At 38.2% G+C, this 13,365-nt stretch overlaps 1 protein-coding gene across 2 annotated transcripts in view; it reads left to right on the top strand.

Annotated features, from left to right (window-relative positions):
* LOC120949177 (carbonic anhydrase 2) overlaps positions 1-12,117 on the top strand; it is a 221,145-nt gene extending 209,028 nt beyond the window's left edge. The window contains exons 1-2 of one of the 2 annotated variants that reach the window (XM_040366261.2): positions 11,046-11,344; positions 11,426-12,117. In XM_040366261.2, the coding sequence (XP_040222195.1) occupies positions 11,192-11,344; positions 11,426-12,046 (774 nt within the window). In that variant the 5' untranslated portion in view covers positions 11,046-11,191 and the 3' untranslated portion in view covers positions 12,047-12,117. Of the gene's footprint in view, positions 1-11,045; positions 11,345-11,425 lie in introns of those variants that run through there. The other variant, XM_049605314.1, reaches the window with a different exon arrangement.
* Positions 12,118-13,365: the final 1,248 nt, after the last annotated feature.

Raw genomic sequence — 13,365 nt, forward strand, 5'->3', positions numbered from 1 at the left:
ACATTCCTTAACTATATATGTAACAGCAGCAAATATTTATAATCTGCTAAAAAATCGTTGTTGAGGTTTTTGTGTCGCTTTTGTTTGATCGGATCAGTTTTGAACCGTTATACACTAAATCAATGAAGGTTCTCATGACCATTTTAAAAATAATAAAAAAATATTTTTTTACCATTTTTTGATTTGTATTTTCAAAACAATCATTACATACGAGGAAAAAAATGTTTTTGATAACTTTTGATACGTAAATGTTTTTTTTTGATAATTATTCTTATTAAACTCTTAAAATCTTAAAAAAATATGTAAAAACACTTTTTGACAATCGTTAGAAATATTTTTTAAACCCTTTCTAGACTATGTTATTTGTATTTTTGAACGATTTTTAAATACGTCAGTTAGCACAAAAAACCAGTTTTTCGATGCGTCTTTATAGTTATGGTACAACCATAAATTCGGTTTTTCGTATGAAGTCGTGCAAAAATGTGATAAAAATTTTGAAACAAATATACGAAGATGTGAAATAGTATTCTGCACAACTCATTCATTCATTATTGCAACTCATTCATAGTTGTGGTATGCGCTTTATAAACACTAGAAGTAAAAATTCGATTCGTTAAGCATTCGCCTCTCCTACAAAATACTAGCATCTTTAATCGTTCAACGCAATTCTAGTTATTTCGGCATTCTAAATCTTACAGGGTTTTACAAGTCAGAATAGAATGTCAGCAAAACAATTTCAGAAGCTCAAAATCGCCATTTTTACCATAAATACGTAATATTTCATAAATATAATGCTTAAATGAATAAAAGCATTGATCTCAATCAAATAATCTAAAAATGAGTGTTTGAATTTGCAAAACGATGCGAAAGGCCTCTAAAAAAACAACTTTAGCGATTTAAAAATCAAATTGCGCTATTGAAAATAGCATCGGTGCGGTGAAACAACAACTTTTGACAGCTAAACTGCATCTTGAGCTACTGAAATTGTTTTGCTGACATTCGATTCTGACTTGTAAAACCCTGTATCTAGTACAGATAGATAGATAGAAACTGAGGCCAGGTTTATTACGGCTTCAGATTGTGGAGGCTACTGAGTGACATAGTACGCTCCGAATAATTGTAAGAAAATCGCTCCGTGCGTCATTTGTAAGCGCAAAGGTTGGAAATTCGGGATAGTTCTCTAATTGTTAAAATCGACTTGATAAGATTGTATTATTAAATTGTATTTGTTGTTCAAAATATCTTTGTCATGTTTGAACATCGATGGGAAAGGATCATCTTTCCGGATAGTTAAAATACTCAATTTTATTTGATTTTTGCAGTAATCATCGCATCATCGAACAAAATATTAAAATTTTGTTAAACAATTAAATCAAACCAGATTAATTAACTTTGCAATTGATTCGCTGAAAATGCTTGTCCTGCTCATTTCAGCACAGAAATTTTTGTAAGCATCGGTTTAGCTATAATACACCTTCATCGTAGCGTATCGTTTGTGTGTGAAATGTTTCACCTTTCAAAGCACATTATCCGTCATTGATTATGTATTATCAAGTTGCTTTCATTTTGTTACAAGCTCGCCGGTTCTCATGATGTGTGTAATTTATACATTTTAATTCTACTGAAATTCAGTGCTACGCATTGAAACCGTATATTGTAATCTAATTAACGAGAAACGCTCCGTGCGGTGTTATCTTCGAAATAATTACTCAACGAACATGTGAATTGTAACATTTTCAACAGCTCGCTTCTCGTTCCCTTTTCGTCGTTGACTGTCGATGATTGTTTTTTTTGTGTTTTTTTTGCTTCTGCCTGTTTGCCATTTCCAACCAAACAACCTCGAATCTGTTGTGTGCTTTTTAACAACGATGAGAGAGACAGAGATAAAATTGAGCGGAAATATATTACAGTTGTAATCACCAACGTTTTTGGACACATAAATTCAGTTCATTAACGGCAGCAGAATCAATAAAAATGATGGTGCGGTGGTGTTGTGCAAAATGGACTACAATGTGTGCTGCGTGCAGCTTCGAGCATTTGCGCTGGAGTAAGGTGGAGGAGAAACGGGGCGGTGGAACCGCTGACCTTTTATCGGTTCGTCGGTGACGATGGACGACAAGGGTATTTTGTGGTCGACAGAAGTGTGCGAAAGTCCGGCACGCATGGGTTATTCATGAGCGTACCCTATCGTTCGCGTTGCGTTGACATGCCTTGAGAAAAGTGAAGAAAAATGAAGTATAATTTTCCGGATGAAGCGCACGCAGCAGATAGGATAACGATGTTAAACAACGAGCCACTCTGATCGATCGCCCCGTCGTCGGTGTGTGGGATAATTAAATCAGATTGTCCCAAAAATACCTTCCACGCGTGGAAACTATGCAAGTGGAATAATCTGTACATTGTAAGACTGCTGAGCTTTTATTTTACGGCAACTGTTGTTTCTTTTCGAGCTGCATAAACAAAGTGTATACATTGGCCTGTGCAGGGCTGTACAAGTACATGTTATAAAAGCATATTCCACAAAGAAATGTTACGCTACTTAGGGGAACGTAAATAAACATTTAAATGACATTGAATTTAAAGAAGAACGTAGTTGGACCCTCGTCGATGAAATTGAATTTAAAGTAAAATTATTCAGAAAATCTCCGACGTTGAAATATCTTGAGCGCATTCTGGTATTCATTGTATCTGCGATTTGAGGATGTTGTTAAACTATTAAAGATAAGGCTAAGAATCTTCTGTCTGAAATCTTTCAAAAAGTTTATCACATTTATGTTAACTGTGCTGTAGAAGTAAATAATATGATTATGCAAAATGATTGCACCTAAGGTGTTCAAATCCGTTAAATGAACTCAATAAACGGTTACACAAACCCATTATTTATCACCCTTTATCGCCTTGTTAAGTAAGGTATCTGACTCTTGAGTAAGTATCTGCTATTAATTATTCATCTCTTGTTCGGATAGGTATACCTGGAGCTTTAAACGTAAACTTGTGTAGCATATCTGCTTTACAGAACTTATTATAAACCACACTATAGCATTATAATACTTATTATATAATTATTAATAATTAATAATAATTATTACACTTATTATAATAAACAAATCAGGCGCTACTGCAGGCAAACTAGGTGAACCGAGCACCAATTCAATTTCAGAATTGTTACCAATAACAATAACACTTAATTAAGACAAAAACACATTCCATTGCCAAATGTACGAAGAAATCCATAACTTATTTTGAGTACAAATAAAATCAACTCCGACCATGGCAACTCAGATTCATTTGGACTGCCAAGATAGGTCATTACGCTTCCTAAAACTTTGCCTTCCTACTTATTTCAAGAGTTTAGTTATGTCCCCCTACCCAAGGTAAGGCTTCTAAACTCCAACGTTTTCAGTAATGGAAACCCCTTCCGGGTTTCCATCATCATGATCTGGACGATCAAATGCCGGGTTCAATCCGTCCGCTTCGAACAGTTCGTTCCACCTCCGCTCATATCAGTAACAACTGACCTACCGCTACGGTACTCGACGTTCAGTTGTGACGTATGTACGATCATCACATTACATGGCGAGCTTATCTAAAATCGAACATACTACACTTGAACAAACTCACGATATGGTCGCTGTTTAGTACACGTACTTTAACATGAAATGTTTGGTATATGTTTCTAGGAAATAATAGTATTGAAATTTTTATTTTTTTCAAAAACATATTCAATTTTCATTCGGATAGAACGGCTACAATTTTATGTGTAGACGTAACATTCCTTAATGGTTGCAATTACTTGTTTTGCATATCTAAGTTTAAAAATGTTTCAGTAAACATTCGTATCACTTATCAACTTAAAGTCTGTTCTTTAACATTGAGAATCATCAGCCAACTTGTTAACCCCAGCCATTCACTCACAATCAGTCAGGCGTGGATAGCAATACGTGGAAATCCAAATTGATTCGCAGACGAAGTAAGAAAAAAAATCAATTGCATTGACACGCACAACAGAACCTCAAATGCCGTATTGTGATCGTGATAAAATCACTTCTACGAATTACAGACAAAAACACGCCGTCTGTGTTGAGTGGTTCTGAAACACCGAGAGTGTTTACATCTCGTGACGGTTTCATATTTTTAAAAGCAACGCTGCATTGCTCGAGGGATTGGATGATAGATTAAAATATGATGCTAGGTCTAATCTTAGAACGTGTGCGCACTGAGCACGAGATAAGGAAGCAAAAAGGGGAAATAATTCGTTTCTCTTTGGCGACAAACAAAAAACCAAACAGGCACACTCTTGTACACAGTAATCCCAGGTGAATAATGTCACAGCTCGGGATAATAATTCGTAAAGTGTTTTCTATAGGAAGCCGCGTTACTGCACGATAAGATTTGCCGCCAAGATAGATTTTGAAGATGCGAGCTACGCAATGATCTAATCAGTTCGAACACTAGAGGTTTCTCGAACGCTTTGTGCATAGGAGGAAAGAAACCCCTCAGTAAGATACACACTGTTTGTCGCGGTTTGTCGTAACATAAATCGTTGTGCAGCTTGTAATAGAGGTAAGTGAGTAGAAGAAACCAACAAAAAAGTGATCTTGTACTCTGGTAATTATAATATAGTGCTCAGAAATATTTATAATTACAGTGAGCAAACATATTGCGAAAGAAAAGTAAACAAAATGGGGCATAATTCGGGATAAATCTTCAGCTATTTGCTTATGCATCAGTATCGATCGTTCTGCACGTGCAAGCACCAACGCATGTGTAGTGAATTAGTTACCATGAAGCATCGTACCACATTGGTATAGTTTATTGTGGCAATTTAATTTCGGCCATGGTAGTAGCTGCTGCCTTTCACAAGTCATAATCAACACGTTATTTTTTAATGTTCATTATGGTCGAGTTGTTATGCAGCATTATTGAACGAGCTAACAATGTGTGCTTTGCGCAAGAGTGTAAAGAGGCAAACAGGCAGCCGATGTTGCAGCAAGTGTTAGATAAATAGCAAACCATGGCTCTGGTTGGTTACACGTCCTCGTGCACCACCCGCGGATAATTTGATTGGGTTGCAAATGATTTATTTTGTGTGAGAGAGTGTTTGTGTATGTGTGTTTATGTGGCCATGCTAGCAGCAAAACGTGCTCTTCATAACAGGCATTGCAGCCAGTGTTGGTCAGCAGATTACAATTGTCTTGAAGCAATTTGTTTAAAATTTACAGCCTCCACCGCACTCCGACGGTTTGGCAGTTTACCGAAGGGTGCGGTGTTTTACATCCGATAGCGGGTGAAACGACCAGGTCAGCTTGAAAGTTCCAACGGACTGTTCATTCGAAGAATTTGAAGCAATTTAAACGTACACAATATTACTGTTACAGATTAATTAAAGGCCAACGATAATTTAGTTAAAAACTAAATTATTTAGTATTTGTAATTTGTAGTAGTTCTAGTAGTCTAGTAGTAGTTTTTCATTATTTCTAATATGTTCTACAGTTTAATTTTATTTATACCGATCTGTAAAATAGCTCAAAAACCATATGTAGCAGTCCTTAAAATTATAAGCACAATCATCGCTTTACTGCATAGCTATTTCTGAATTAAATGTTTTAAAATTTGAACCCAGACATTATGAGATCACTTTTCGCTTCACAGCAGCGCAGGAAGGAACACCGGAACGCATTTTGCACTAATCGTTGCCCAATTGTGTGGGCAGTACGGTGATATGTTAATGAGTCGAGGGTACATTCCCGAAAAATTATAGCTTTACGCGAGACTCGGTTTCGATGGTCACGCGTGTGTCACCGCGTGTTATGACCCCTTAACTAATTCATAATCGCATAACCAGGCTCATCCACGGAGCTGCTGTTTGCATAATCGTCGCCTACAGAAAAGATTAGAAATGTTCTCGTTATTTCTGTGTGTGTGCGTGTTTTTTTTTGGGTATGTTCACCCACTGCACAAATAGTCATGCTCTGGATGAGCACTTTGGTTTTGGTATGTGTGGCATATTTGGTTAGCTTGTTCAAATAACTATAGCTTCATAGAACGGGGGACCGACACCGGGACACTGGTCACAGAGACAGGATTATGCAATCAAAAGAGATCTTTTACCGGATGCGGACAGTAGTGGGTGGATAGCATGGTGTCCCAACTTCCTGGTCAACCTCTCTCTGTCTTTCTCTTTCTCTTTCTTTCTTTCTCTCCCATTCTCTACATCTATCTCACTCTGTTCGGTCCTTTACCCTTATGATAACCCCTTTCGTGTGGCATCAGGTGTATCAGTGTTTGCGTAATTGTATGAAAATGCAAACACAGCTAATCACGGAGTGGTGAGCCGAGGCAGCTGCCATCAAATGATTAAGAAATTAAGTTGATCCAGGCCCACAGTGATAGTCACTTCATGTGTCTCTCGTCCCGAGCCGCGCACCGCAGGAATTCAGTGTCAAATAATGGTGATGCTGAATGGCGAGATAATCCTGTGTCAATATTAACGTTTCCAGCGTTTGCTGTACTCAGACTGGATTTTCGGTCCTTTTTTCAATCTCAAGAGGAGAGTACCCTACACACGGCAGATACGTAGGAGATATAACGATGGAGCAAAACAAAACAAAAAAGAAGCTCGTAAGCACTTTTAATCCCGTGTAAAGCGTTTCATGCTTCTGTAACCACATTGTGTGGTTAAATGAGAAAATTAGAACAGGGTGGCTTCTTCCATAAAGAATGGCTACCAATTGGGGAATGAAATTGACAGGCTTTAGCTACAATGGTAGAAATAAATGAATTGACACGAAAGTAAGGCGATTATAATTGAAAAAGCTTTGACTGTGTTTTGGAAGATGTAGCACCTATCCTAAGAGCCGAATCTGTGCGATGGAAAGTATGTCAATCAATTCTTGTTTATATGATGGAATGGTTTTAATATAAAGACAATTGAGATATACTGCTTGCATAGATGAACGAAGTAGCGTTTTTTTTCATTGAAATGGAATGTATTTGTTTTAAATTTAAACAAATTTAATTCTTTAAAAAGTCGAAAAGAATCTACAAACATACAATTTGAACTATTTGTTATCTTGTTTAATTGCTTTAGTTCATGTAATGGAAGGTTAAAATGCAAGTATAAAAGACAGCATTAAAACTAAATTGAACAACATGTCATGTTTTGGAAGGGTTGGCCGGATTTTGTTTTACTTTTTTTTTGTTAGCTGATAGCCTGCGCCCTATCATTTGTTGCAACGCGTCCATCTAGAATCTATAAGAATCTAGAAAAAAGACTTTATTGTCAATAGATTTACTTCATTTTCCTTTAATATTGATTAATTTTAGTCTGAGTTATCTGCTTGTAAGGTAGACAACACTGCACGGACTTATCTTTTTGCCGTGAACAAATCACACACCAACACGAAGGTTCAATTACCGGTGGTAAAGTTGCTTGAAACAAAAAGACTGACAAAATAGCTTTAAAATGCATGTTGAATGCTTCCGTGGAGATAAATTCGATCGCCACTGCATTGCTTTCCTGCGCTGCAGATGAGAGCAAAAGACCTAGTCCTGCAATTGTATACTCATCTCCACGTTCCGTACAATTTCCTGCGATTTGTCTATCTGCTCTATCCGCTTTCTCGTTCTCGAGAGCGTAACAAGCGGAGTGAGGCATCTTCTACAGCACTTCACCTGCAACATGCACGCGTTGTACTCGCAACAATTTCAAAAGATTCCTTTCACCAGCGGCACCGGTTGGTGTTGGTTTCGCACAGAAGCCAGATGAGCTCTAGAAAGCAAAGCCTCTGCACTCCCTCTGATGTGCAGCAGCAAAGGAAAGAACACAGTGAGAAGTGCAATTATAACTTTTTAACAACATTATCTTTATCGTTAATTATGCACGGAGCATGCGACAATCACGAGCAGGACAAACTATGCGCATCTCCTGCCAGCTGCAGCAGACGAAAGCTTTCGGTAGGAATATGCCCCCGAGCCCCATCACGAGCAGCTGACCTGAGTAGTGCACTGCGGCAGCAAGCTACACAACCGCTGTGTGATCTATTGTTTTGGTTCAAAGAATGTTCCCTCCACACCAGCTACCAGTGGAGTGTGCTTTCGAATGAAGTGTAAAAATGCATGTAAGTTAGAGGAAAGAATTTATTACGATGTTTAAGTAGAGATCTGACTTAGGAAGGCCACTCCGGCTGGTAAGTGGCTGCTAGGCGTGATTTAATGAAGTTTAATTGTGTTAAACTTTCTCGATTACACGCTCATGATAAGTCTTTTGACTAGCTTTTTGAAGTACATTGTTTAGTGCAATGTCAAGTGTTGAGCAGAAACAAAATGATAGTTGTTCATTAAAAGGTTGCTCTCACTAGTTATTCTTAAATACAGAAGCTCAAAGTCTTTTTTTTTGCTGTTTAAAGGCTACAGTAAAACATTTTGTATTTAAGGTGAGATTTCTTACAAAAACTAGTAATTGCAGCCGGTCTCGTAGTAGAGTCGTCAACTCGTACGACTTAACAACATGCCCGTCATGGGTTCAATCTCCAAATAGACCGCGCCGCCATACGTAGGACTGACTATCCTGCTATGGGGGGGAATCAATTAGTCACTGAAAGCCAAGCCTACAAGTGGGTACAGGCAGGCCTTGACCGACATCGGTTGTTGAGCCAAAGAAAAAAAAATGTAATTGCAATAACGGGAACACATAAAGAGTTCTTTTCAAGAAATAAGCAACAATGTTGCAATTTAATGAAATAAACACCATTTGTAATTACAGAGACCTGGTTATTTTTTATGAAGTTTTTTTTTGTGTTAACAATTTTAATTATTTCATATCACAGCAAATGCCTGAACTACAGTCAGAATTCAACAGTTGAACGCTTTTAAGTTGGCATGATTTTTAGTTGAACGCTCGAAAGTTGGCTGACAGTTCAATTAAAAAGTATGCGTTTGTATGGGAAAACCGGTTATTGAAAATTTCACAAAAATCTCATGGCCTGCCGAGACAAATTTCATATTTTTTTTGTATGGAAAAACTTACCAACTAAAAAGCACATATTTAATAGTTGGCAGGAAATCGATGTCCAGAATGTATTTTTCAAATCTTTTAATATTTACAGGGGTTTCCAAGTCAGTTTCGAATGTAAACATTGTTATTCACTGCATCCAATATGTTTTCAACAGTTGTCAGATGGTTTATTTGATTCAAAATGAAATTTCAGTTTCAACGCATGATTTTCAACACATAACACAGAACTGTCAAACTCAAACCAGCTTGAGTCGTGTTGAAAATCATTAAACAATTAAACAATTAAACAATTCGAAACTGACTTGAAAGACCTTGTAAGCTGGTTAAAGCAAATTCAATAGACAATTTACCATGATTTCATCGAAAATATACCTATTTCCGTATGTCAATAATTGGAAGAACTGAACATCGGTGTAACAAATATCGAAGTATACCGTGGATGCTTTGTTTACATCTGTCGTTTTGGCCGTAGTGCGTCGTTTACAAGTGAACGAATCGGATTTTTCGTTGTTATTTTCGAAATCTGATGTGTTAATATGTGTTTTAAGCATCATTTATCTATAAAGTGTTATAACATCGAATGAATTTCATCAAAATAATGCAATTTTGAATGACTTTCATATGAAAAAATCTAAATCTGAACCCGCTTGTGTCGCCCTATTGCCAAATGCGCTCTTGTTCTTCTTTGATCGATAATTGGACAATGGCTAAGATTTTTCATTCAAACAAATTCAAACAGATCACCCTGATTTGTGTTCCTGTGCGTATCGCGCTGAAACGGTAGCTGGCTTCGGTATAGCTTGCAGGTGATATGAAGTGTGTCCAAGCATGGTGTGTTCAGAAAGGTGTAAGAAAGTAAATTTTAGAAGGATTAGCCCCATCAATTGTGCGATTAATTGAGCTAGAGCGTATCAATACAACCAGTGATAGAAAACGGATATTTGAAACTATTAATTTTACGTATTGAATGGTGTTTACATACTTATATTGATGCAGTGAGTTTATTATTACTTAATTTGAGATAAAAAATGTCACAAAATATTTTTTGGTTTTAATATCTACGAGTTTTGGCCTACAGCCAGTATTGGTATAGCTATGGCAAATTACTAGGAACACTATAGCCATAATTGGTACCTTGAAATGCAATTTTCAATTGTATTTTTTTCTATTTTCATAAACACTTAGTCAAAATAAAAATACCCTCATGTTGTACACAATTTAGGCTGCAAGAAGACATACAGACTTTTAAAATATTACCTTATTTTTTCAGGAGTAAAATCTGTATCTTGATGACATAATATTGCCATAATTGGTAAGCTTACCCTAGCATAAATTCATTTTTATTTTTCATTTTTGTTATTTATTTTGATAAACCTTCCAAATTTATGTTGTATAAATAATTTAATTACATAGATTTATGTATCGTTTTCGATCGCATGTTCGCATACATTTTGCATGCCTGGTTCAAGAAAAGGTAGGGAAAAATATTGCTAAGAATTTATTATTTTTAGAGAAATAACATACATATACATTGATCAGATGTATGCAGACAAACACAAAACTAAACGTATCATCGTAAAAGTGAAAAACAGATTGATGTTCTTCCGCATTACGGTCAAACACGCGATCAGATACGCTTGCCAAACTATGGACTTGAAACTCCGTGGGCAGTGCACTTATTTACAGGTTGCTAATTCACATTCAAACCGATAAGAAGAAAAAACGTGTATCTGAATCGTATGTCAAAACGTGTTGCGACTAATCCATGCATTCGATGTTGTGCCACTGTCACAGTAAAACCGTTCCCTCACATTTGTTGCTCTAAGCCTACCGATATACCGGTTATGACTGATAAGATGTCACCGGAGGCCGATTGAAGTCCCAAAGTAAGCTAGTGCCGCAGCTGACCGTTTAAAGAATTTGCGCTTCACAGTTGACGTGCCGTTAATTAAAGATACCTTGCTTCCCTTAAGATAAGCTGCGATAAGGTGCAGGCAGCTTTGGATTCACTGATAGAGATAGGTTTGTGGCGGACACCCATCTTAGAAATTAGTGTTGCCAAATTTTTGACAGCCTAGCTACAGATGTGTTTTGAACGTTGGTACGAGAAGAATCTATAACCCCAGTTGGCCTGCGTGTGTTTTTTACAGAATTGATCGATAGAGCATTGAAGGAATGGCATCAAAAACAACAAAGAACGTGCAGAGTCCGATTGCACTGAATCAGCGCTCTACTGTAATCCGAGATGGAATTCAACCGTTGGACTACTTCGGACATTGGGATGGCTTGGGAAAGGCAAAAATGGTCAATACTGGCTCTTCGGCGATGGTAAGCAGAGGTTGAGGTTGAGGTGGCATTACCTATTAATTTTGTTTCACCACCACATTCATCTTTCCACTGTGCCTCTAGATTACCTTCAGCGATCGTCCATTCCGGCCGTTCATCGTAGGAGGCGTCCTTGGCAACAAGTACATTTTCGAACAGCTACACTTTCACTGGGGCATAGGCGATGGGTCCGGATGTGAGCATACGTTAGAGGGTAGTACCTATTCAATGGAGGCACACGCTGTGCACTACAACGCTAAATATGGCAGCTTCGCGGAAGCGGTTGACAAGCCGGACGGTTTGGCCGTGCTGGGATTTTTTGTGCAGGCGTACGGTAACGATGACTGCCCAGCGTTTGATAAGATCGTCGCCGGCCTGCAGTACATTCGCAGCCCGGACGCGCAAACGGAAATCGATGCGGATTGTCTCGCGTGGATGGGAATGCAGGAGCTTAACCGTCACTACTACACGTACAAGGGCTCGCTTACTACGCCGCCGTACTTTGAAAGCGTAACTTGGCTGGTATATAAAACGCCGATTTACGTGTCCAGTAAGCAGCTGGAGGCATTCCGGCAGCTGCAAGCTTGCCCCAAGGATAGTAGCAAAAAGATTGTGAACAACTTCCGGTCAGTGCAGGTGCCCCAGCAAGTGCCGGAGGTAGTTTTTGTGAGAAACAATCATCCCGTTGTGCTTTCGAAGCTGTAATTTTGCTGTGAGAAATCCGTGTGTTGTTAAGAATTGTGAGAAAATAAAGATGGTTTAAAACTGTTAATCATGGTTGTTTGATACTGTTGGACCGATCATTTGAGAAATGATGGTAAATATAGGATAAGGTTTAAACAATGATACGTAAAAAAATCCTCTAATTGATGTAGGAATATATTTGAAGAATACATTTGTTCTGTCTTATTTTAGTTAAATAAAGGATTTTCAGCAGTTCTCTTCACTATAGCGTCAAATAATTCATTTCACATCTGGAAGTTTTTAGAAATTTGCCAAAAGTATCATAGCTACTGTAACCCTGTGTGTGTACAATTTAAAAGTAACATAACATTGATTGCAATTTTAAGGTATTATATAAAATGTTGGTTCCAAAAATAAATGGTTTTTATCAAAAGTTTGATGCAATGTTTGATTTTTACATTTTTTATAAAATCAACACTGTTTGATGAATCAACACTGATGATCAAATGAATCAATGATAGAGCCTTTTCATTACCCTACAGACAGAAGCTAATGGCGTACAGCATTACTCCTTGAAATACCAATTAAATCGAACATCTTGATGTTAAATGGTAGCTTCATTTGCTTGCTCTCCCCACTTATGCGGCATTTACGAAGGTGCTGCATTTCGGGCAATTTTATTCAAAATTATTTGCATGTTGTTTGAAGATTTCCCTAGGAGAAATGCAGCATCGGCAGCAGCTAGGCAAGCACGGCCTCATACATATTGATGCCAATCTTGTATGATTGCTTTATGCAAACAGGTATCACTATCACAGGGAGCATGTAGCCCGGTTGAGCAAAGGCAGCCTACCAGACCAGCAGTAAGACCGATCCCACCAGCACGAGCCCGATCCTTATTAGTGTTTATACAGAAAAGCCCATTATTTACCGTCCCCGGTGGATTGTGAGCGGGGACAGTTTATATTTCCAAACCTGATGCTATCCGGCAGATCAAGTACGGTCCATTTCCTTGTCATCGTGAGAAGCCGTGGGGTCTCCCGCAGTGATGTACCGGTGACGTTTTGTCGGACGTCGGATGAAAGCTCTGTGGCAGTGGTGTAATTGAGCATGTTGGTGCTCAATCGACCATGGCTCGCTTGCCGGGGTTCCATGCCGGCCTGGTGCGGATGGATGATATGCCGATGGACATCCGATACTTGCTGCGGCACGGTTTGATGCATGCTTTTGCATAGTGTTTGAACGTTCAGCTCATCCTAGGTGCATGTTGTTGCCCTGTTGGATGGCAGCTGCGGCCCGGATAACGACGAACAATGATGGTCGTCAAACTGTGACATAAA

This window comes from Anopheles coluzzii, chromosome 2, assembly GCF_943734685.1.
Source record: "Anopheles coluzzii chromosome 2, AcolN3, whole genome shotgun sequence".
In the NCBI taxonomy this organism is placed as follows: Eukaryota; Metazoa; Arthropoda; class Insecta; order Diptera; family Culicidae; genus Anopheles; species Anopheles coluzzii.